Genomic DNA, 26495 nt, shown 5'->3' with positions numbered 1-26495 from the left:
ATCATATCATCTGCAAATAGTGATAGTTTGACTTCTTCTTTTCCTATTTGGATTCCTTGTATGTCTTTCTCTTGTCTTATTGCCCTGGCTAGGACTTCCAGTAATACATGTATTTTCTTCATGAGACACATCACAGCTTTGCACTTCGGAACTCTAGACAGCACTTCATCCTGACTTTGGGAGCATTTTAAAACAGCAAAATCACTGACAGAAAAATGCAAAAATAAAATCTTAATATATCACTAGGAGGATGCTTGGTTAGAGTATAAGAGCTGAGGTGAAAAGGCAGAGCTTCACCTTGTTTGACTTTCACTGGAGAAATGCACCTTGGGTGATGTGCTTACTTACCCTTGTCTGAAAATGACCCAGATGTGTCACAAGTATTCATTTTGAAATTATAAATAAATCCTAGCAAGTAAGCAAATTTGCAAAAGTGAAATCCAACAAATAATGAAGATTAACTATAATTACTGGTTTATGAAATCTTTTGAATTTGGTAGAAGTAAGAATTACCAGGCCTCCCTGGTGGCGCAGGCAGTTGAGCACTGCACTGTGAAGCTGTCCTCTGCAGTGCTGGTTCGATCCCGGCCGACTGGGGAGAATCCCACATGGCGCAGCAGACCTCTCCTGTCTCGCCCGCTGTTCCCCTCAGCAGTGTATTTCATCAGTCTGCCTGTTCTGTTCCCTGCTCTGTCTCCGGTGAATCCTCTCACCCTCCCCCACACGCATCTGGCCTGTACCCTGGTTCTTGTATAAATAAATAAATCTTAAAAAAAAAAAGATAAGAATTACCAAAATATATGTATACTATCTTTTGTACTTGCCAGCATGACTCCTTTTATTGGTGTTCTGTATTTCTCTGTGTGGATACAGTTTGGTGTCCTTTCATTTCAGCATTTCGTGTTTCTTGTAATCTATTCTGCTAGCTACAGATTCACCCACTGTTTACCTGGGAATGTTTTAACTTCTTATTTTTGAAGGATAGTTTTATTGGATATAGGTTCTTGGTTGGTACTCTTTTTTCTTAATTTTCTTTCAGCTCTTTCAGTGTATCTTAGACTGCTTTTCAGCTACATGGTTTCTAATGTAAAGTCAACTGATAATCTCATCCATACTTAATGAAAACTGTTTTCTCTTGTGTCTTGCAAAATTCTGTCTTAGACTTCTGTTTGACTAAAGGTGAATATATTGTCTAATATTTTCTGCTTGCCCTGTGGGAAGGTCATTTTAAACATTCCACTTTTGTGATCACCAGCCGAACCACATAAATACAAATGCAGTCACAGTTGGTGGCTTATGGTGTTTATTTTGTTATGCTTAATTAAATGTATTAAAGATTTTTCAAATATTTTAAATTGGTCATAATTTTGCTTGAAAATTCTACAGGCGTTATTCTAATAAAGTTCTGTTATTACACAGGAAGTATCTATTGCTTTTCATTCTATAGTGTTGGGTCTTCTAGAATATTTTCTGCATTAGTTCCTTTATTACACCCTATTTTACAGTTGTGAAGTTCTTTAGTTTTCTCATTTATCTATAAATTAAACATCTTTATTTTTTCCATATCTTATAGATCCCTTTAATGGCTTTTTCTTCTATGTTCTAGACATTTTTATTAACTTTATCCTATTGCTGATTTAATTTCTGTGGTATTAGTTGTGTTACTTTATTTACTTATTTATTTAACTGCTTTTTTTGTTGTGAAAAATTTCAGCCATAACAAAAGTGACAAAATATTATAACCATGTAAACTCATTACCCACTTTAGTGATTGTCATCTTGTGACCAGTCTTTTTTCATCTATTCCAAATTACCCAGCCTCTCTCCCTCCCTCCCTATTTATTTTGAGTCATGTCACTCACAGCTCTTTCCGTTCCCAGTCATACTATGTAGCTAGGAATCACAGTCTTGGGATTGATGTAGAAAAACCTTTTAATTGAAAAGGCAATGAAACAGCTCAAGTGATTCTTAAAAGCGCTTCCATATATGATGAGGTTGGACTGTGGAGCCCTGACTCTAAAGCTTGGGTGAAAAACAGAGGTTTGCTCACTGAAATTTTATTCCTACAGGGATTTACCAGTTTCCCTTAAGGTTTCTTCCAAGCAGTAGTAACTAGAAATTTTATCTGGCAGTTCTTGTTGTTGTTGTCGTTGTCATTGTTGTTTTTGTCATAGTTCTGATATTTAAACTCTATGTCCCTTTGAAAGGGGAGGGGAAGGGTACATAGGCTGGTGAGGGTCGGTGGGTGTCTTGGTGGTGGGTGCGATAGTGGTAACAATACCTGAGGGGAGAGCCTATACTTCTAGTACACAAAAAACATTGTAAACCAATGTTATAGCAAAAAAAAAAAGAAAGAAAAATATATTACATGTATTTTTTTTAAAAATTCTACATACCTTTTTGTGTTTTCTAAATAGGAGAGGCAGGCAAATTGAACATCACTGATTTTCTCTCTTCATAACCTCGATGTCCTGTGATGCATCTTAAAAGAGCTCATCCATAGTTCAGAGACATTGCCTTATTAATTTTCCTTTTTTTTTTAACCCCAATGTATTAAAATTTTTAAGGGAAGGAGACAGGTCTGACAGCCATTTCTAAAACATATTCAACATGTAGTTGTAGAGTAAAATTGGTGAAATATTTTAGCCATTTTACCTCCTTTTTGAATACACATGTCAACTCTGTTGCTATCTGTATCTGTCTAGTACAAGTGAAAGTGACAATGTATTAAAGATTTAGAACATGTTGGAAGCACTTTGTACCTTCTTTTCAGTCCTCTATAGCCCCTCCTCATGAGTGCTTACAACTTGTCACCTCAGCACTTATCTAAAATATAGTCTCCTTAATATACATTTGTTCAGTGTTTTAAGAATCTAGTTGGAAAACTATCTTAATTTGCTCAATCAAAATAAGGGATTGGTATTTGCTCACTATAAATTTTAAGATATTATAATATGAATTTTTCCTTGTGCTCTATCAGAATATAATAGCATAGTAATTTTTTAGTAATTTTTAGTAGTTTACTTGTTTGGAAATTCCCTTTCAGTTAAAGACTTTATGCAGGATTTTTTGATATTTAAAGATAAAAGCACTAATTTTCATTTTACCAGTTATCCAGGAAATATTTAACTACACATTTACCTTATATTCCCATGGTAGTTAATATGGGGTGTGTTGCCAGGATAGAAACTGGTTCTGCAGGATAAGTTACTTTTTTATGGCCACAGATGAGTCATTAATAAATAGAATTAAGAACAGAGTTTAAAAGGGTAATTTTTGCTTATTTGTGCTTTTCTGTATTTAAAAAAATTTGACAATGAACATGTTTTTTGTTATTTTTGAAGTATTTAGAATGTGGGGAATACGAAGAATGATATTTAGATGATAGTGTTAGCCCCATATTCCCCAAGCTAACTATATTAAGCAAAAATAATCTTGCTCTAATACATGATGTGTGTTTTGACACAGCTCTCTATCTGAACTACTGAATTTGTTTAAATGTTTATTTTTCTCCCATAGGTGTTGGATCCTGAACAAAACCATAACTTCACAGATCATTATCTAAATGTGGCCTTTGATCTTTCCCAAGTTCTTTTTATAGCAACTGCCAACACCACTGCCACTATTCCACCTGCCTTGTTGGACAGAATGGAGGTCATTCAGGTGCCAGGTACTTGCATCATAAAATATTTACTGGATAATTCTTGCCTTTCTGGGCATAACCTTTCAAAATTGCTCATACTGTGGAGTTTCGAGTGAAAAAGTTAATATGCCAGTTTATAATTTTCAAAAGTCCTGAGTCTGGAATATAAACCATCTTGTACATGTAGATTCAAAGTGTGGAACAGCAAACTTTTCTAAAGCAATGTTTAGCATTCCTAGTCCAAAAAAATAATCTATGACACATAAAAGCTACAATAGCACCAACCTATAGTAAAAGCAGGAGTGAGATGATAACTAGGGAAGGCACGTGCCAGGGCCACCCTACCATTCAAGGCCAGCTGCCTCTAGAATGGCTCTCACAACACGGTGAATGCTACTTATGCTTTTCACCTTTTATCCTAACAACAAGCATCTTGTTCCTATTTCTTAATTAGTGAAAACAAGTACTAGCATAGGTCTTTCATAAAAGTGAGAACTTTCGTAGCTTCAAACTTTCAAAAAGTGGAGGGATACTCAAGAGTATTTTTTGTAAGACATCAAGAATAAATTTTGTTTAACACTTCCAAATTTAACATAAAGAATGATTATTTTTCTGGAAAAGGAGATACTGTTCTTTGAAGCAGTTTCTAAGTTATAGAAAAAGTTATTTCTTCAGAGTGCCTAAAAACCAAAAATAGATCTTCCTATGGTCAAATTGGCTGCCAGTCTATCAGATTTTGATGTTTTTAACCCTCTACAGAGGAATGTAATTATTTATTCTTTTAAGAGGTAGTTTCTAAAGAGTAACTGAAGTTTATCTTTATTATCTTTGGCTTCCCTTTTCTTTTTAGTTGGATCTGTCAGATAGTTGCCTGTTTTTTTTGGTGGTCTTCTCCTTTCACTGGGGTATGCAAAATACAGTCTTTTAGTTAGTAACAATAAATAAATCCCAGTGCTTTCACCTTATTTTAATTGCTCAGAATTATTTTTCTTCTTACAGAGGTCAAATATCAGTGGGAATTTTTTTTTAATTGATGAAGCTTTTTTATTTTCTTACGTTGTTATTCATTTTTGTACATTATTTGATTTCTCTGCTCAGGTATTATAGGGTAAATAGAAATAGTCAGGTTTTTCCGCCCACCTGCCATTGGCATCTGTGGTCTTACATGCATGCCTGATGGCGGACACCTGGAGTAGGGTGTGGGTGAGCATGAGTGGGCAAGCGTAAGTGGGCGCCCCTGGGCTGAGAGACCGGGCATATAAGGGTGGCGTCATGGGAACGCCAGGGGTAGAAGTAGCAGCAGCGGTAGCAGGAAAACAGAGATCATGAGAGAACGCCAGAGAGCCTAGAGAGAGTAAAGACTTGCCAGGGGACCCCGGCCCCCCTGCCTGCTGTGTACCTGGTTGCCACACTACAAATGATGAAAAAAGCTCAATAAAAGCCTCAAAAAGCCACCAAGGGCTCCAGGACTCTCCTTTACCCATTTGCCCTGATCATAGAGATCCTGCTCTGTGCCTTGCTGGCCCTACACAGGTGTAGTCCCCATAAGGCTCCCACCCCCACATCACCAGTGAACCCTCACCATAGTCCCTTGTGTTCTTCCCTCCCCTGTTTTAACCTTCCCCCTCCTCCCCTTCTTTTTGCCTCAGATCTATTGTTTGCAAGTTTTGTCTTTTCTTTTTTGACCCTTTGTTCAATTTCCCTATATTCCTTCTAGAAGTGAAACCATCTGATACTTGTCTTCTTCCTTCTGACTTATTTCACTGAGCATAATCAATGGGAACTTGTTAAAATGAAAAATAGAGTAGAATCTAAACTTTTATATTCTCGATACACTTATTTCCTGGCTCAGTATTACCTAAAATATATATCCACTATTAAGTGAATAATAGTTGGATTTCTTAGCATCTGAGCCCTGTTTTAAAATATGGTGGAGTAAAAAAATCACTGTACATACTTACAAGGTTAAAGTAAGAAATATAGCCAATTCCTAGTAAAACTCCGAATTAAGGCAGAAAATCTGTAAGATATAGTAATGTGGAGTCAAGTAGTCCCCATGAGATGCCACCTTCTTCCTGTGGCTGTGGTTATCCTATTGTCTAGCTTTTGTGATGTTTTTTACTACCTGTTCCTATTCAAAAGATGCCTTATCAACTCATCTTTTAATTTTGCTTGTTAGATGAAAAGGCAGCAGTTAATTTAGGAGGAATTTTGTCTTACAGGTTATAAACACAGGATGTATTGTTTTCCTATTAAATAATAAAATTTCAGAACATTTGAGTTAGGGGGATAATTATCTCTAAGTTTTTCCTCTTTGAGAGATAGTGATTTAACCAAAATGATTTCAAGGACTGCTTGATAAATGCTCTTATTGGTTTGTAGAAAAGTTGGAAAGTTTAACGATTATTGCTTGGGATTTAAATTTCTTTTTTCTGGTTTTAATCTTAGTTGAAGTCTTACTTGAATTTATTCTAAATCCAAGATCAGTTGAGTTTGCATTTGATTGATTAAAAAAGCATAAGACCATGGAAGCCCTGTAAGTAATTACAAAACAAGATCACTTTATTTCCAGGGTATACACAAGAGGAGAAGATAGAAATCGCCCACAGGCACTTGATCCCAAAGCAACTGGAACAGCATGGGCTGACTCCGCAGCAGATTCAGATCCCTCAGGTTACGACCCTTGACATCATCACCAGGTGAGTCAGCTGTCCTGAGGCTTCATTAATGTTCAAGTCTGAAAAGAACATTATTTTACTGGTAACTCATAGCACACAGTTCTCACCAACAGATTCCCAGCAAGCATTTCTATAACTATTGATTTATACAAGGCTCTGTATAGGGTGGAAATTCAGTGGGAAATTCATTTATATTTAAGGATTTCAGTTGAGCCAGAATTTCAGCTTTTCCACAAAAACATAAGGGATTGATTTGATAAATTACAAACCATGAACAGAAAATATTGGATACCTTTTATGTCTAGTATCTTGAAAGTTCTTGAATTCTTTTAATAAGTGAGATGCTACTTTCACATCTGTTTTAAGTTACTAGATTTTCTTCTTTTGGAGGGATGTTTTAAATCCTTAAGAGTTTTGGCCGGCCCCGGGCGCTCTGCGCGGGCGGCGCGGGGGACGCGTCCTCCAAGATGCGAGAGAAGAAGGGATCCCGGCGTGGGGCTCCGGTGCCGGCTGGAGGCGGGAAGGCCCCGGAAAAGCCGGTCCCAGAGGAAGCCCCCCGAGCGCGGAGGCCCAGGCGGAGCAGCTGGCCCGGAACTGACCTGGTGCGTGGAGCAGCTGGAGCTGGGCCTCAAGATGCAGAGACCCAGCCCGAAACAGAAAGAGCAAGCTCTTGGGGCCATCCGAACCCTGTGCAGCGGAAAAACTCCCCTTCCCCGGAAGAGGCAGCTGATGCGCTCCTGGTTTGGGGATTACAGGGCTCGCATGGAGGCCGAGCGGCAGGAGGCCTGCGGGCTCTCAGGGCTGCAGCCCACTGTGCCCGGGTGGGGCTGTAGATGAGGCCACCAGAAGGAAGAACAGAAGGGTCTGCAGGCTCCGCTTGGCAGGGGGAGCCAGGGCCACCCAGGACACTCCTGATGAAGAGTTTAGGTTCAACTTCTTCTGACCTCTTCCAGTCCTGGAACAGCCTGGTCTCTGGGTGCAGGGGGGCTTGTCCTGGGTGTAGGCCTTTCTGGGAATGCTGTGTCTGGCACATGTGGGGTTGGTCTTTCTCTGATTAGTGTGTAACTAATGAGGGCAAATTACGTGATCAGATGATTTATCCATGTGGAGTGAGAGAGCACAATTACTTTTATGTCAGCTTTTTTGAGGCCTACGTAAAAATGCTTTCAACATTCAGTTGCTTATATTCTCAATGAACCCAATGGCCCAATCTCTCTTCCTCTGGATGGCAGATTCTTGGCCCCATGGAAGCTATTGGACAAACTCCCTTTTCCACCTGAAATTCTAGTCCTTGTTCCCCTAGAGGATTCCCTAGTTTAGAATACAACACTGTGTATTAGATATTATTCTTCTTTGTTCATGAAATTACAGCACTGTTGTTAAACTAGATATTCCCAGGTGGAGATATTTTACAGTATTTTTGGTGCTAATTATGTGGAAGAAATCTTAACTCCTAGTCCTCAACTATAAGAATACAGGAGATTTTGTGAGGATAATATATGAGACACTTGGAAAAATAAAACTATTAAAAACAAAAAAAAAAAAAAAAAAAAAAAAAAAAAATAATCCTTAAGAGTTTTCATCATTGGAATTAATAATGGAACAGTAGAAAAGGTGCTTTCCCAAGCTAGTTACTAAGTGCTTCTACCTGTGGCAAACAGCAATAAATTATTATGGTAGAGTTTTGCTTAGTCTAATTTATAGATTGCATGTTTGAATGGAAAATATACCCTGTTGAGAATTTATATCTACAATAACCTCTTAAGTCTTCCTGGCTCAGTATTACAGATCCATTGCATCATCTGGCAAATTGTGTTAGACTGCCAAGCACTCCTCAGACAGCCTCTGCCAGTAACTGCTGTTTTTCAAGAGATGTGAAGTATCTCTCCATTTTGAACTTTGACTCGGTTTGGCTGGTCAGACTGTTTCTTGAGATAAGCCAACCTCCTTATGAAAGGAAGTCTATTTAAATTTATATATAAAGCAGTAAAACTAAATCTGACCTGGGAGTTCCTTTTCGTAACTTGTGATTTATTATGTGGGTAATGCCAGGAGAAATAAATTAGGTGATTTATATTCCAAAATTTTCCAACAATATCATTATTCCAGATAACACCCAGGATACCTTTGGGTAACTTTCAACAAGTCATTTAATCTTTTTGATAGCTTCTGTGTCTGTAAAATATGAGTGATAGAGAAAATTATTCATAGCTTATTTGAATCTGAATAATTATGACCCCAAAGAGTAATCTTTATTTGTATTTCTCATTTTTTGCCTGCAGAACTATATCTTTTTAATATACTTGTTAGCTCAAAACATTAGATATTAAGAACTATGTACATTAAGTAATTTCTCTGAGTAATTTTAATATTTTTTTATACCATCACATATATTTGCTATTCAAGGCAAGAATTAGACAGTTAATGAGTTACTGAATTTAGAACCTGGTTTTTCTCTTTTGATAAATTTCATCTTTCAGTGTTCATAACCATAGGCCCATAATGTTCATGATGAGAGAATCTTACACGTCATCTAGTCCTATTTACCTTCCAGCAGAACTAGCTTGGTTGAATTCTTTCAGTGCTGTAGTGCTTCCTGAAAACTGCTCCTTGGTGAATGAATGTAATTGTTATAAAATAATCTTTATATTCACCTCCCCTTTAATTTTCTAGCCTGTCTCATGGGAACACCTGGAATCCAGGTATAAGTCCTTCCTTTATGCAGTCCTTCTGACATTAAGAAAAAAATGCTGTCAGATCCACATACCATGAATGTTCTCTTCTTCAGGCTAAGCATGCCTGTTCTCTTACCATTTCCTCCTGACCCACTTTTAAGACTTTGCCTTCCTGATTAGTTGTCTACTGAATGATTCCTTTGGTGTCAGTTTTCTTTTTTAAAATTAAATACCCAGAGTGGAACTTAGCATTTCAGGTGGTAGAGCCTAAATAGTTCATAGTATAAGACCACTGATATTCTTTATTCTGACTATATTATTTTATGAGTATATCTCAAGGTTCTTTGTTTTGTTTTTTTTTAGGTTATTCTTACCTTTTACCTTTTGCATTTATAGTTCCCTAACATCTTTAGTTCTTTTTCATAGGAATTTCTGCTAAGCTTTTTCTATCCCATTCTGTATTTAGAGTTGGTTTTTTTTTAAACCCAAGTGTAAAAAGTTTGCAGTAATGGATATTTTATTATTTGCCTCAGCTACCCTGGCAGCAAATTGATTTTTTTTTTCATCTTATCAAGTATTTTAGTATGTCCCCTGAAAATCAGCATACATACCATCTTCGTGTTCAGGTCATTCATAAGAAACATCAACCAACTTTTGTTTGACACTGGTGATTCTTCCCTTTTTAGTTTAAAATACTACAGAATAGTGGTTTTCTTTTCAGTCAGCAGTTAATGTTATACCATGTGCATTAGTTTCTAGCCCATTATTGTTCTAAACACTTTAAAAAAAGAAAAGGTATTTTGTTGTCATCTTTATTGTTTTTGGCAAGCTTCAGTTCATTCTGAACTTCCTAGTAACCATTTCTGCACGTCCATCCCATTCCCTTGCAAACCTCCTCAATCCCTTTTCTTTCATCTTTTGTCCAGGCTCTTTAATCTGAGTTGATCATATCGTTGTCTGGAAAGCTAAATTAGGTTTTTATTTTTGTTTTTGCATGTTGATTTATTTATTTTTAAGATGCCTCCCTCTTGTTTTCCTTACTAAAATTATATGCAAATGCATATATGGACTTTATTCTTATATTTTCCTATCCCTTTGATTGAAATAAGTTTTACTTTAAAGTGTTTAGCCAAAAACTATTATTTGTCTTTTCTCAGAACTTTAAAAATCTGCATCCTTAAACTCTAGAATATGTCTAGTCACATCCAGGTTTTCACATAAAACTACAGTCTGTACCTGATGCTGCCTGTTCTAATCCTTCCAAAATTGGCTGGTCAGATATGGTTCTACTATGTAATAGTTCATAAAGTGGCTGATGAAATTTGACTAAATTTTTTAAGACAGTTTTTCTTAACTGCACTGAGTTTTCCTCTCAAATCATAGTGCTTGCATTATTAACATGCTTTTCCTTTAGAAGTCTCTACAGTGAAAAAATACTGAATAGAGGTGATGAGCACTGTTCCTAGTAAAAACTGGATTTCTGTTTCAGATTATTTTTTGCTTCAGTTGGGAAAAAGCTCTATTTTTCTGATTCTTTCAACAATGTGGGAAGTATAATAAATTTATGTAGAACACTCTTAAACTGACCAGTTTAAGGAAGCTCTTAGATGCATCATCAAGGAGTAAATGTTTCATGTGTTGCCAGATGTACTTCCTATGAATTGAAGAACCAAACATTTACTTTTTAAGTATAGGGTAATAGTTCAAGATAATCTACATGAAGGGAAAAGTTGTAGCTGAAAATATGTCTGAATGTGTAAGAAAAAACACTAATGAAGAATTTTCAAATGTTGAAGAAATTGGTACTCTAGAAAATGGACTTAACTTTTAAATTATGTACACTGTTTTTTTAGCATAAATGTTAACGACATTACTTCTCTATTTTTATAGGTGGGATTTAGCCAAAAGTAAAATATTTTTCTCTGATGACAGGTACACCAGAGAGGCCGGGGTTCGTTCTCTGGATAGGAAGTTTGGTGCCATTTGCCGAGCGGTGGCTGTGAAGGTGGCAGAAGGACAGCACAAAGAAGCCAAACTGGACCGTTCTGATGCGACTGAGGGAGAAGGTCTGTGCCCTTGCTCTGATGTTCTCAGGTGGGCAGGTAGGAGGGAGTGGTTAAAAATGCCTGGTTTTGGAGAGGCCGTCTCGGGTCTCCCGCAGCAGCAGCACATGCCACTCCGCTTCATTGCAACCAGTGATCAAGTAATGACTTAATGTTTGGTAGATTTTATTAAGAGGATTCTCTCCTACAAATAGCACAGCATTTTAGATGGAATAATACTCAGTGCTTTAAGGATATACTGAGTTTAGGATATACTGTAAATCAGTTTATAAGGATATATTATAAATCAGTTTCTCCTGATTTATAGTGAATATTGATGAGTATATTTACATATTTTATGTATGGGTTCAGGTATTGTTCTTTTATTTTCCCTTCTGATCCAGGGTGGTGTTCTTTTTTTTTTTTTTAAGATTTATTTATGCATACAAAAACTGGGATACAGAGATGCAGGGGGAGGGGGTGAGAGGATTCACCAGAGACAGAGTGGGGAACAGAACAGGCAGACTGACTGAAATACACTGCTGAGGGGAGCAGTGGGCCAGACAGGAGATGTCTGCTATGCCATGTGGGTAGCTCCCTGGCCGGCGGGAATCGAACTCCTGTTGTGGAGGCTGCAGATTGCTTCATAGTGCGGTGCTTAACCCCTTGCGCCACCAGGGAGACCCCAGGGTGTTATTCTTTCAGTATTTTATAGTATGGAAAGTCATCACAATGGTTGAAAATCCAAGTTGTCCATATACAACCAGGGTAGATCTTTGAACTCTGGAATAGCTTCATATGTAATCGTTTGTTTTCTTTAATGAGTATACATTTAAATTATAGCTTCAGTTATTTTTTTCTGTAAAAAAGTAATTGTGGAGGTGGTAACAGGAAAGGTAAGGGGAGGGTTTTATTGCCAGATGTGGATGTTTGCTTAGTACCCAGTTAGAATGTTTTAAGTTCTTGCTCCAGACCTGTGTGGGGTCAGTTCTTCATATCACGCTGCTGCAGTTACCAGAATGTGCTTTAACAACCCTGACTTCAGCAGTAGGGAATTAAAAATACTGTCCATAGTAAGGAGATGCTCTATCATTTCCAAAACTCTTTCTAGAAAGGAGTCTGATGAAATTTTTTTGAAGAACCACAATGTGCGCTAGGCTTAGTGGAACAGATGCTTCTTTTTTTCTCAGTTTGCTAAGCACAGTGCATTTTACAGTGGTAGCACCAAAAGAGTAGACTTTAACATAATCCTCATATTTCCATTATGATGCTTCAGCCTTGCTCCTATTGTGCCCTGCAGCTCACTGGTTCATTTTCTCCAAAGAGTAAATCTTTCGTCATCTGTTGAATTAGAGCCTGACCATGTTCTCACTATGTGGAATAGTGATAGAAATCTTAGGCTCTAATTGGTTCTTACCCAAACATTAAAATTATTTGTCTTTAGTCCTAATCCTTGCCCATACTTTCAGGCGTCCCTTGAATTCCTGAGTCTTTGTAGGAGTTTAGAGCTAACCCTTCTCCCACAGACATTAAAGCTTCCACCTTCTCTAACCTGTGTAAACTTGCTTCTCCTTATCCATCCACTTTGTTTTTCAAAATGTCAGCATCTCTTATCAGCTGTTGTCTTCTTTCTCATTCTTTTTATTCTTGTGGGATTATCCTTTTTTCTGAATTGACATTTTAAAGGGGTTTAGAAAATTTAAAGTTTTTTTAATATATAAATATTACAAATTTAAAAATAAAAATTATTAAAAATATTTATGTAAATATTTTTGAAATACATGTTTTAAAGAAAAACAAATATTCTCACCACCATTTTTAAAAATCTGATTGTTTTAAAATGAAGTCATTCTTGATTTCCCATTGTTTAGGAGTACAGCTTCACACCTTGATAAAAATCTGAGTTTTTAAAATATCCCCTAAGTGAGTTGATAAGCCTGTCATGGATGGAGTCATTGGCGTAGCTGATAGTGACAGTGGAGAGCCGACATATGGCGTCCCTTTCCAAATGTAAGACCTAGGTCCTTCTGAATTTCCCCTTTTATTCTGAACAACACTCCCTTTGTGTTGTGCCTTCAAACAGCTGAGCCTGTGTCTTTTTTTCTTGTCTGCGATACAATAGAAAGTCAGAGTGAAATGAGTTTATCTAGTTAACACATTCTGAAAATTGTATTTGGGATTTAGATGGAATTTATAATTATACAGTCATAGGAACTTAATGTCAAAGGAAACTGTATATAATTCTTAATGTTTATAGATACTTCCATTAATGCGTTTCTAATAATGTCTGTGATCCTATTTGCTATCTAAAGATAACCCAGAAATCTTCAATAACTTGTTTAAACAGCTTATGAATGGTGTGAGCAAGGACTGTCAAGGAAACATTAATTTGGATTTTTTTTAATCCATGATTCACAAAACAAATCTAAATAATAACATAGCTAAGCAGATTTAGGTAGTTAAGATAATATATCTTAGACATCCAGATGAATAAATAACTAGGATAAGTACTTGTCTCTTGATGATGATTTTGTTTGTAGTTTTTATTAAAAGCTTGAGAGCTCTAAGATGGTTCTAATATTGTAAGATATTAGATATAGTGAGTTACTGTAAATGCCTCCAAATTTTAGTGAGCTAATTAATTATAAAGTTTCCTGACTTGGTGTTTACGGTCTCAACTGAGCCAAAAGAAAAATTTCTACAAAAAAATCTATGTTAAATTTTCATGCCACAGAGTTCAGATGGTTAGCAACTGATCACATTAAGAAATAAATTATTTAAAATTAAAGTATAAAATAAAAGTTGATTTAAGTAATGCAATGAGGGAGTTATTTTGAATGTTAAAAAATTTTGCTGTTCATAGAGTTACTGCCAGGAAGAAAAGTAATTTCAGGCCACAAGCTTCAAAACAAGCAAAAACCTCCAACATGTTGGACAAACTTTCTGGAGCAGGCCCAGAAACACTGGTCTGTAAACAACTATCTTTGTATCTGTGAGGTCCTAACTGTTTGTTAAGCAGAGCAAATAATAACAAAGTTTAAAAGGCAGGTGAAATTTAGTAGTTGATCTATTTTAGAGGAGTTGATCCTTGTTACCGATAGAGTATGGGAAGTACTTCATAAAAGCAATACTGCCTATGTTTCTGTATGTTGCTGGTGTGCTCTGAATTGCCCTTTTCCTTTCTATTAGTGGAATTTGAGAGATAAAAGTATGTGGCTGTTCAGTTTTTTGTTTTTTTTTTTTGTTTTTTAAGAGTAGACAGTAGTTTATTGTGAGTGTCCCCTCCCTGCCCTTGAAGTCTCTAGGTAACCTTTTCCACTTAAAGATCTTAGGTGCTAGCCCCAGGAAGATGGGTGGGGGTGAGGCATAGCACACAGCTTGATGAGGCTTATGGGGTCATGGTGCAATCCTCCTCATACCGCATGAACTCAGCCGGCAGATTCAGCCCCTCGTGTAGTCCCTTCAGTTGAGCCAAATTCTCGGCCTCCTTCTGCCACCAGTTCTCCTGTAAGATTTAGTGCTGTTCCAGAGATGTCTGCTGCAGCCAGCTGCCTTTGTTGTTCTGGATTTAAGTCCCAATCTGGACTAAGGTCCCCAGAGAGATCAAAGCAATCATCCTGGATCTGGAAGAACATCTCTAGCAGGTCTCCCATGTACATGGCAGCAGCTACCAGAAGGTAGGAGTAGAAAGCAGCCTTGTACTTGACGATATTTTTTTACCTCTTTTCAGTGAACCTGCCAAGATATATATTGCTATGGGGGACTGAGATGAAGTTCAGGGTCTATCTCATCTCATTCTGATAGGAACTCTGCAGTGAGCTCAGTCAAGTTCAGGTAATAGGGCTATTCCTGGCAGTAGAGTTTCAGCAGGCAGTAAATATATCATTCCAGAAGCATAGCATCATTGATGGCATCCAAACCTGTGCTCAGCTTCTGATATCAGTAGGGTGGCTGTATGATGAATCCATGTCATCCGACACCAGGGAGAAAGCCTGGATCAGCTCCACACACCAGGCTCCAGCCAGGGCCCGGGGAGACTCGGAATCCTGCTTCCTCAGCTCTACCAGCTTCTGGAATGCTGTCAGCACCATCAAACCCCAATGGTACTTGCTTCCAATAGCATGTACTCCCGGGGTGACCTTGAGTCTGGCATTTGCATCTCCTGCCACTGGGTGCCTCGGTCAGCAGTGCCTTGGCAGTCTGGGAGAAGTGTCATGAAATCCTGTTTTTTTCTGGGCATAAACTTGCAGTTTCTTGTCTCTGTTCATTCTGAGGGAGGAGTAATCTATTCTGGATATCTACTCTGCCTTTTTGCCTGCTTTCAGCCAAGGACACAAATGTTCCATGTGTTCAATTTTTTGTACTTGGGTGTGTCTCTGTAAAGTTAGACAAATGTCCATTGTTAAGTACTGCTTAATATCTTAAGGTTTTTCTTCAAAAGTTACCCTCAGCAAAGAAGGATTTGTATCATAATCAGTCCTTGCAATATCTCAGAATATGGAGCACTCTGAATTATTACGAAATACTTATTAGAGAAGCTGTATTAAATCTAATGAAACTCAAGATGTTAGTTTCCTCTTACTCTCATAGAAGTCACCTGAAAAATTGCTTAAAAGGAAAGAGACAAAATGAATGTAGGTTTAACAGTTACTTCTAAAGCATGTGAGACATTATTGTAAGTAAGCTTTTTAAATATCACTTGAAGGAGTACCGAAAGTGATTGTTGTGGAGATCCCAGATATACACTTACAGGAAAAATTAATTAAAATAGCACACTGAATGAATAGGGACATTGGGTGTGGGACATTATTTATGACAGCATCATAAACAATAATTAAAGAATTATTATACCTCAGATAATCTTGATATAAGTAATATAAGTTCTCCAGTTTTATTGTTCAAGATTGTTTTATTGCTTTTGCTATTGTAGGTCCTTCAAATATCCATATAAATTTTAAGAATCAGCTTTTCAGTTTCTACAAAGAAATGAGACCTAATAACATTTATTATTTAAAAAAAAAAAGACTGAATTGTTGGAGAGGTTTTAAAATGCTTGGGCATAGAATCTGATGTTAACAATTTCATATTAAATGTGCATATATTCTTTAAAAAAATAAATTAATTAATTAAAAATTTAAAAAATAAATAAATAAAATTGAAAAAAAAAAAAAAAGAAATGAGACCTGATTATTTTTGTTGTTGATTGTATTGAATCCGAAACAGTTAACAAGTAAGTTAGTTTTCAGTAGTGAACGTGCATATTTTTTCTTTAGATATATTCCTAGTTATTTAATCTTTGTGTGTGTGTGATTGTGTCTTATTGTAGATGATATTTTTATTTTCTAATTTTTTTTGCTATCTGGAAATACTAATTGATCTGTATCCAGCAAACTTACCAAATTGATTGTTTAATTCTAACTGTAGATTCTTTCGGGTTTTTTTCATCCACCATCAGTCTTCACAAATGCAAATAATGTCCATTTTTCTTCTTCTTTTCATTTAACTTCTTCCCTAAAGCACTAGCTAGAACATCCAGAAAAACACTGAAAAGAAATAGTGATAGCAAAATGGGTAGAAAAAAGGGCATGAAGAAATTGCCAGGCTGCAGAGACTTTGTTTTGTGCCTGTGGAGCACCATTCTTTGCCTACTTGACTATTAAAGAAATCTCAGCTGAGTGGGATTCTCAGTAGTGGTCTAGTTTGACTCTGATTTGACTCACAAGTCCCTTCACACTCTTCCCCCAGTAAACATCACGCATTGCCTGTTTGACTGTTAATGGATACATCTTTATAAACTCGCCTATTTCCCAGTGCATGGGAAAATAAAATCCCTAAATTGGAAAAAGAGCCAAGCGGTTGGGTAGGATGAGTCATAACCAATAGGATTTGATGTCAGTGAAACCTGCCTCGCCCCCTGTGATAGATTTCCTGGGGCTCCTGCTGACCACAAAGCATTCGTGGCCAAATGGACCACAAATCTGTGACAATTTCTGTAGTTCATTCTGGATCTCACTCTGAGCTGTGTTGTTTCTCTGGTGTGTTTACCTTACATCGGACAGTGAAATCAAGCTAATATAGCAGAAGAAGGTATATGTAATATCTTTTTTTTTGGTGGGGGTGGGGTATGTCATTTGCACACAACTTCATAGTTAAGTGCATCACAATAAAATACTTGAATTTTATAGCACTAGTTCTCCTGATTCATTAACTTTAATTCTCCCAGTTCACCACATTCCTGACTATTGGCAAGAATACGTTGGGTGGAGGAAAGTTATCCTGCCACTTGCCTGATCTACTTAGTACCAAGAGTCAGTGTCTTCAGAGTGTGGCTAACCCAGGGGTTCGTGTTTGCTCCTTGCCATTGTCATGTGCTAGTCACCTTCCATCCCGCTCATTTTCTAGGCTGGCTTTTCCCTTGGCCTTTCTCAGCTCCATTTCTCCAGAAGGAATCATCTTCTGGTAGGCTGCTCACAGGGGTCTTTGTTGTGGCTTCCTGCCATTGACTTCCCAGACCCTAAGTGTGCCTTATGATCGTTATTTTAAGTATAGCTCCTTTGTAATCAAAACAGGAAGCTGTTACTTCAGGATAAACAAATGCATTGGATCCTTTCAGTTTTTTTTTTAATTAGTCCTATCCAAATCTGAGGCATATCTACTATTATAAACATATTTCCTATATTGGAAAATTTTATATGTAATTTATAAGGAAGTAACCTCCGGGTTTTATATAACTTTCCCTAAATTCTTTTGTCTTTGACTTTTTGGAGCTGTCATCTTGTGAGGCCTGTCTCTTTTATCTTTGGATTTTACTTTAGCTCTAATGCTATATGACAGATGACCCCAAAATTTAGCAGATTAAAACATTAAATAAACATTCATCATCTCACAGTTTCTGTGGACTGAAAATCTAGGACTAAGCTGGTAATTCTGGCTCAAGAGCTCTCTGGGGTTAACGTCAAGTTGTCACTCAACTAAAGTTTCAACTCAGGAAGGATCTACTTCCAAGCTCACTTACCTGCATGTTAGCAGACCTCAGTTCCTTGCAGGCTGTTGACCCGAGCCTCCAGTTTCTCCTGTTAAGCCTTTCCCTAAGCTCACGACATGGTCTCTGGCTTTTTGCAGAGAGAGAGAGATGTGAAAGGGAGAAACAGAGACTGAGAGGCCAACACAGAGCTATGCTCTTTCATCATTATTACTTCTGCCATTGACTGTGGGTCACACAGAGCAACCCCTGACAGATGACCCAGCGCTACACGGAGTGAGTGCCCTGTGGGATCCGCAGGGACCATCTTACAGGCCAACTCACACCCAACCTTTTGTGTGTGTGTGTGTGTGTGTGTGTGTAAATGAGTCTTGTTTTATTTTTTTTTATAATAAATTTTATTTTTATATTCCCCATACAATTGCTACCCCCCAATTCTGACCCCAATCCCTCCCCTCCCACCCCCCACCCACCAAAAAGTGTCTCTGGTTCATAGTTTTTTGTTGATTTTGATTTTCACTTTCTTATAGTTATTCATTTTCCTGGTCCCTTATTTAAGTTTTCTAGATTCCTGCTATGAGTGAGACCATCCGGTATTTTTCCTTTTCTTTCTGGCTTATTTCGCTGAGCATGATCCCTTCCAGCGCCATCCATGTTGCTGCAAATTGCATGTGTTTATCTTTTTTGAATGCTGAGTAATATTCCATGGTATATATGTACCACATCTTCTTGATCCAGTCATCTATTTTTGGGTATTTGGGCTGTTTCCAAAGCTTAGCTATTGTAAATAGAGCTGCTATAAACATAGGGGTGCAGGTGCTCTTTGGAATTGATGTTTCTATGTCCTTTGGGTAAATACCTAGGAATGGAATTGCTGGATCATATGGAAGCTCTATGTTTAGTAGGTACAGAATCTCCACACAGCTCTCCATAGTGGTTGGACCAGTTTGCACTCCCACCAGCAGTGCAGGAGAGTTCCTTTTTCTCCACAACCTCGCCAACATTTGTTGTTGCTAGTTTTTTTAATATGTGCCATTCTCACTGGTGTAAGATGGTATCTCATGGTAGTTTTGATTTGCATTTCCCTGATTACAAGTGATGCTGAACTTTTTTTCATATGCCTGTTGGCCATTTGCACTTCCTCTTCAGAGAAGTTTCTTTTTAGCTCTTCTGCCCATTTTTTGACTGGATTATTTTCTTTGTTGTTGTTGAGTCTCATCAGCTCTTTGCAGATTTTTGTGATCAGTCCTTTATCATTAGTGTTGTGTGCAAAAATGTTCTCCCAGTTGGTGGGGTTTCTCTTTGTTTTTGTTATTGTCTCTTTTGCTGTGCAGAAGCTCTTTTATTTGATGTAGTCCCAGCTGTTTATCTTTGCCTTCACTATCACTGCTTTGGGTGATGTGTCTGTAAAGATGTCTTTGATGTGCAAATCACGTAGTGTTTCGCCTATATTTCCTTCTATGTATTTTATGGTTTCAGGTCTTATGTCTAGTTCTTTAATCCATTTTGAGTTGATTTTTGTGTATGGTGTGAGGTAGTGGTCAAGCTTCATTCTTTTGCATGTAGCGACCCAGTTTTCCCAGCACCACTTATTGAACAAACTTTCTTTGCTCCAATGCATAGTCTTTGCTCCTTTGTCAAAGATTAGTTGACCATAAATCTGTGGGTTTATTTCTGGATTTTCTATTCGATTCCATTGGTCTGTATGTCTGGTCTTGTTCCAATACCATGCAGTTTTGATGATTATGGCTTTGTAGTATAGTTTGAAGTCTGGGAGTGTGATGCCTCCATTCCCTTCTTTTTTTTTCAGGAGAGCTTTGGCTATTCGGGGGTTTTTGTGATTTCATATGAATTTCATCAATAATTGTTCTATTTCTTTGAAGAATGACATTGAAATTTTGATTGGAATAGCATTGAATCTGTATATTGCTTTTGGTAGGATGGCCATTTTAATAATGTTTATTCTTCCAATCCATGAGCAGGGGATGTCTTTCCATTTCTTTGTGTCTTCTTCTGTTTCTTTTAACAGTGTTGTATAGTTTTCTTTGTATAGGTCCTTTACCTCTTTTGTTAGCTTTATTCCCAAATATTTGATTTTTTTTGTTTTGATAATAAAATGGATGGTTTTTTTTATTTCTTCTTCTTCAGATTTAGGAAGGCTACTGACTTTTGTGTGTTGATTTTGTATCCTGCCACTTTACTGAACTGATTGATGAGTTGAATTAGTTTTTCTGTGGAGTTTTTGGGGTTCTCTATGTATATTATCATATCATCTGCAAATAGTGATAGTTTGACTTCTTCTTTTCCTATTTGGATTCCTTGTATGTCTTTCTCTTGTCTTATTGCTCTGGCTAGGACTTCCAGTATTATATTGAAAAGCAGTGGTGAGAGTGAACATCCTTGTCTTGTTCCAGATCTTAATGGAATTGCTTTCAGCTTTTCACCATTGAGAATGATACTGGCTGTTGGCTTGTCATATATGGCCTTTATGATGGTGTTGAGGTATGTTCCTTGTATCCCAAGAATTTCAAGGGCTTTTATCATGAATGGGTGTTGCACTTTGTCAAAGCTTTCTCAGCATCTATTGATATTATCATATGGTTTTTATATTTCTTTTTGTTGATGTGTTGGATAACGTTGATTGATTTTCGGATGTTAAACCATCCTTGTGTCCTGGAATGAATCCTACTTGGTTGTGGTGAATTATCTTATGGATACATTGTTGGATTCTGATAGCTAAAATTTTATTGAGGATTTTTGCATCAGTGTTCATTAGGGAGATTGGCCTGTAGTTTTCTTTTTTTGTATTGTCCTTGTTCAGTTTTGGTATTAGTGTAATGTTGGCTTCATAGAATGTGTTTGGTATTGTCCCTTCCTTCTCAATTTTTTGGAAGAGTTTGTGAAGGATAGGCACTAATTCATCTCTGAATGTTTGTAGAATTCATTTGTAATCCATCAGGTCCTGGGCTTTTGTTTTGGGGAGGTTTTTGATTACCATTTCAATTTCGCTGCTTGTAATTGGTCTGTTTAGGTGTTCTATTTCTTCTTTATCTAGCTTTGGGTGATTGTAGAGTTGTAGGAATTTGTCCATCTCCTCTAGATTGTTGAACTTGTTTCCATTAACTGTTCATAGTAGTTACTGATTATTCTTTTGATTTCTGCTGTGTCCGTTGTGATTTCTCCTCTTTCATTGATGATCCTGTTTATTTGTGCTTTCTCCCTTTTTCCTTTGTGAGCCTGGCTAGGGGTTTGTCTATTTTATTGATTTTTTCGAAGATCCAGCTCTTGGTTTCATTGATCTTTTGGATTGTTTTTTTAGTTTCGATTTCATTTATTTCTGCTTTGGTTTTTATTATTTCTTTCTTCTACTGGTTTTGGGGTTTTTTTATTGTTCTTTTTCTAGATCTTTGAGCTTCGAGATTAGGTTGTTTCTTTGAGTTCTTTCTTGTTTCTTGATGTGAGCTTCTATTGCTATATATTTTCCTCTTATTACTGCTTTTGCTGCATCCCATACATTTAGGATATTGGTGTCCTCCTTGTCATTCAATTCAAAGAATTTTTTAATTTCTTCTTTGATCTCTTCATTAGTCCAGTGGTCTTCCAGTAGTGTGGTTTTTAATCTCCATGAGGTAGGATAGTTCCTTGCCTTCTTTTTATGGTTTATTTCTAGTTTGATGCCTTCATGGTCAGAAAAGATGGTTGGTATGATTTCAATCTTGGTGTATCTGTTGATGTTTGTCTTGTGCCCTAGTATGTGATCGATCCTGGAGAATGATCCGTGTGCGCTTGAGAAAATGTGTACGTTTTTTTGGGGTTTAGTGTTCTATAGATGTCTGTTAAGCCCAAATGCTCTAGGTCCTTATTTAGAGCTTTAGTTTCTTTACTTGTGTCTTGTTGATCTATCCATTGTTGATAGTGGTGTGTTGAAGTCTCCCACTACGTATGTGTTTTCTCTGATGTCTGTTTTCAGAGATGACAACAGTTGTCTGATATACTTTGGTGCTCCTTCGTTTGGTGAGTATATGTTAATGAGTGTTATTTCTTCTTGAAGTATTGTCCCCTTGATCATAATGTAGTGACCATTGGGGTCTCTTTTCATTTTTTTGAGTTTGAAATCTGTTTTATCTGATATAAGTATAGCTGTTCCTGCTTTCTTTTTTGGTCCATTTGCTTGTAGGATTGTTTTCCATCCTTTAACTTTGAGTCTATTTTTATGTTTTGTAGCTAAATGTGTTCCCTGGAGACAGCAAAAGGTTGGGTTTTGTTTCTTAATCCAGGCTGCAACTCTGTGTCTTTTTATTGAAGAGTTTAGTCCATTTACATTTAGAGTTAATATTGATATGTTAGCATCGCACACCCAACCTTTTTGATGACAAAAAATATTTTGTTTTAAAGAAGAATTTACACATTTCTACTTTACTACACTTCTGCGTGTTGAAAGTTTAGAATTCTAAAGAAAACCTGTGGCTGGGGTGTTAATAAAGAGTGAAATCTCTGTGCTGCAGAAACAGTTAAGAGTGACTCTGTTACTCCAGTGGGTGAGCCTACAGGGAAGAAAATGACAAATAAGAACTGCAAGTAAATGGATGATTCTTTGGCAACAATTTAAACAACCTTCTATATCAGTTTTTGATGTGAATTTTGTTGCTGTTCTTGTTTAGTTTGTTTTTGGACATTAAAAACTTTGTTAACTGTTTTGAATAAAGCAAAGATAATTCAGTAGTTTCCTATTACCTGGTTGCAATTACATATAAATGTCCTCAAACATTTAGACCTATTCTATTATCTTCCTTTCTGGCTATAATTAGAACAGAAAAGGGCTGTGTGTTTGTGTGTGTATGTGTGTACTATACATGCCTGCCTCTGAACCAAAAAAAAAACCACAGGCCAGGGGCTTAGGCTATTTATTTTGGATTCCGATAACAATCAGAAGTCAGGTTTTTAGTTTCTGAAGAAATGCCTGCATCTACTTGTAAATGATCTTTGAACACAGTGTGACAAGTAACAGTTCTACTTTTATTATGGGGGCTAAATTAAGGTGGCCTACATATTCCTGATCTTTAAAAAATGTCAAAGCAGTACAGCTTTGAAAATTTCTGCTTTTTCTTATAGAGCTTACTAAATTAAGCTAAGTACTTCATTATTAGAAAGATTTTTCTAAGCCAACATTTAAGTTTGTGCTTTGAATATCTGTCAGACTTGAGCTGATTTCTAAACAGGTTTTACAGATACAGCTGGAAGTTTGAATTCAGTTTTGCATTTTGGGGACTTAAACTATTGATTCATCTGTTCATGCTTATCTTTCCTTTGTATTAGTCAAAAGAACTGAGGTTAACTGTTGAGGAGAATTTTAGTTCCAAGGCACCTGGCTTTCTGGTTCTAAAGCTTTGGGGGTTATAGAGTTCTGTTATAGCTAATTGGATTTTGCAAACCAAGAATATAAAAAAATTAAGTCTAGAGATTATGACTTTCTATGCTAAATCCTTTGCTTTTGTAAGGGTGTTAGGCAGCATGTTGTCCAAACATCTAGAATGCAGTGGTAGTCTAATGTTGAGATAAAAATGCCATATTGGCATACATTGCCTGGATCATGAAGATAGACTAAATGTTCTTTTCTGACATTTACATTAATGTACTGATTGTTTCTTCATCAGTATTGGCCTGCTTTAAGGATTTATTTAACTGTAGGGAAAAACCGTACTTACAAATGATAGGAGTCAAGTGTTTGTTATTTAAACTCTATTTGGGGACAGGAAAATCAAGTATTGTCAAAAATTAAACTTCTATTGTTTTAAATCCAGAAGGGTCATTGTTCCATTTAATGAATCATACCGTAAGCTATAGTTACCTATGGGTATCATTGTTATTCTCTCAAAACCAGCCTTTAAAGTTACAGGATATTAAAATAGTATTCATGGTTTGTTTGTATTTTTAATATTACAAATGAGCTCTACATTTTAATTTCTAAAAATTCTCCATAGTTATCTTTTGAATTTTTCAGACAGGAAATGAAATTTATTCATGCAGAAAACCCTCTGGGAGACAGAGGTGCAAGCTCCCTTGTCTGGTACAGTTGAATCCTCTCTTGGGCCCTTCTGTAACACTGATTCACTTGACTAGTGAGTCAGCTAATGTTGACTGAATTCCAGGCTCTAGATTGCATTCTGGGAAGCAGATGAAAGAGAACTCCTCGCTAACATGTAGACTTCTGGGGGAAATAGATATATAAACAAGTAATTTTTAGATGTGGAGCAAATGCTGGTTTACAAAGTATGGTGGAGGCACTAAACGGATCGCTGCAGCTTTATTTAGTTTATCAGAGGTATTGTGGCTTTTTAAAATTGCTTTTAGTGAATTAAGACAATTTACTAATATATGGTCATATGTTTACATCTCAGAATTAATTTGAATGGATAAATAGATGGAAAAATATTATTCAGATACTTTATGAGTAGGTAGCAACTACTAAAATTGAGAAGTGTTTCACAACCACAGTTTTCATCTACATCTCAGTAGTTATGTCGAAATGATTAGTGGGTAAACATGAAAGAAATGTAGTCGGTAATGTGAAGAGGTTGTACCTGATATTGCCCCCAGCATAAGAAAATATTGGCAGAAAGGATTTTAAAAATGTTATTGCTTAACATGGTTTTTCTGGGTATTTGATCTACAGACTTCTCCTTTAGTTCCTCTAAAAAATCAGATTGAAAATATGCAGGCACAAATGCTTTGGCAACCCTGGTCAGTAACTTGAGTCTCAGTTGCATTTAGCATACTTCCGCTGGCTTGGAGCGTGGTTTTCTGCAAAAGATTAACCTGAAACTGACAGCACAAATTATACAGTTAGAAATATTCTAGTTTTTCTGATTTGTTTTTAGGATACTTTTTTCCCCTTTCTACCTTCCCAAGGAAAGAAAGACTCTCAGATGCATTGTATCTGTGGCCCGTTTAGCTTTGAGGCACATACTTCTACTATCTGGTTAAAAATAGCAAAGCCATTTATAATCTCAGCATCTCATCTCTCTTTTTAAAGCAGGCTCAGCTTTTAAAAGCTTAGTTGTTTTCATACTGCAGCCATACAGACCTTTCTCTTCATGCCTTAATGGTGTCTGGATCCACATATACATACCCATGTACGCTGGAGAGTTGGGTGTAAACAGTATTCCCCTTCACTGGTTCCCATTAATACTCCTAGTAACACACCCCCTACACCTTGCATGCAAATCCAGTTCAGTAACTAATCTGCAAATTTCATTTGTTCTATTTCAAAAATTCAGAAGCCCAAGTGTTATGGGATTCAACTTTCAAGGAAAAAATTTAATCATTCAGTAATAATTTTGGTTTTACTGATTCTAAATTTGTTTACTTGACAGAATCTTCACTAAAATTTGAATAATTTTTTAGCATAGCAAAGTAATGATTATTGTGATTTGTCATTTGTTCATAGATACTAATATTTAAGAATTAAATAATCCAAATTTATTTTAGTTCCCAGGCCATAATTGAATATCTGTCTTTGATGAAGCTTTATGATGCATTTGTATGGGGAGAGGAGTGCTCATCTAGTCTGACTTTTGTTTTATGAGTGAGAATCTGGGTCCAATGTCTTACTCAAGATTGTGCTCCATAAATGTTAGTTGAGTTATGGTCTTATAGTAGTTCTCCTTCGGTCTAAAATGCATTCCAGAATAATGGGAACTATGACTCGAATGGTAATTTAGAATTATATCGTGGTAGGTCTTGAATACAACTCATAGAAGTTAGCAATTTGCTTAATCTATGGTGAAAACTAGTAAAGGTCTTTAAATCTAGAAATGATATAATTAGAGCAGTGCTTTAGAAAGATTCATTTGTAAGTAGCAAATAAGACAGTGGAAAATTATGTAGAGAAACCAAATTAGTAGGCAATTGTGATCATTCAGGCAGGAACGATAATTGTCGTTTATAAAGTTCCTGCTGGGGATGAGAATATTCTCAGCATTTTACATGTGTTTCCTTATTTAATCTTCTAGTGGTCCTGTAAGATAGGTCTTGTTTTTAGGGCCATTTTATAGATGAGTAAAGTAAGGCACAGAAGGTTAAACAATGTTCCCAGGACTGAGAACTAGTAAATGTCAGAATCAAGATTCTAACATTGGCAGACTGCTCCAAGTCCAAATTCAGTGACTGCTCTGTGCTTTCATTATTCCTGTGTAGTCTCTCTCCACTGTTTAGGTACTGTTTCTCTCAGATGAGGAAATGGAGCCTTAAAGAGATTAAGGAAATGACCAGTCCAAAAAATAAATTAAGAAACAACTTATATTTACAGTTGCATCTAAAAGAGTTAAACACATGAAACTATATCTCACCAAGAAGGTGAAAAACCTGTAGGTTGAAACGACAAAACACTGCTGGAAATTTAAAAGACCTAAGTAGTTGGAAACGTCTCCTATGTTCACAGATAAGAAAACTTCACAGTGTTAAGATCTATGAACT

The 26495-nt window shown here is 36.7% G+C and overlaps 1 protein-coding gene and 2 pseudogenes across 1 annotated transcript in view; 2 read left to right on the top strand and 1 right to left on the bottom strand.

Moving 5' to 3' along the window:
* LONP2 (lon peptidase 2, peroxisomal) overlaps window positions 1-26495 on the top strand; it is a 78542-nt gene that overhangs the window by 33281 nt on the left and 18766 nt on the right. Inside the window, exons 9-11 of the mRNA XM_037516301.2 lie at window positions 3520-3670; window positions 6216-6342; window positions 10929-11062. Coding sequence (XP_037372198.1) covers window positions 3520-3670; window positions 6216-6342; window positions 10929-11062 — 412 coding nt within the window. The remainder of the gene's footprint in view (window positions 1-3519; window positions 3671-6215; window positions 6343-10928; window positions 11063-26495) is intronic.
* On the top strand, window positions 6751-7554 carry LOC119249170 (UPF0488 protein C8orf33 homolog; annotated as a pseudogene).
* Window positions 14111-18059, bottom strand: LOC119250275 (farnesyl pyrophosphate synthase-like; annotated as a pseudogene).

Source organism: Talpa occidentalis, unplaced genomic scaffold (assembly GCF_014898055.3).
Source record: "Talpa occidentalis isolate TD23 unplaced genomic scaffold, MPIMG_talOcc4v2.1 talOcc4.17, whole genome shotgun sequence".
NCBI lineage: Eukaryota > Metazoa > Chordata > Mammalia > Eulipotyphla > Talpidae > Talpa > Talpa occidentalis.
This window is presented reverse-complemented; position numbering and strand designations above follow the sequence as displayed.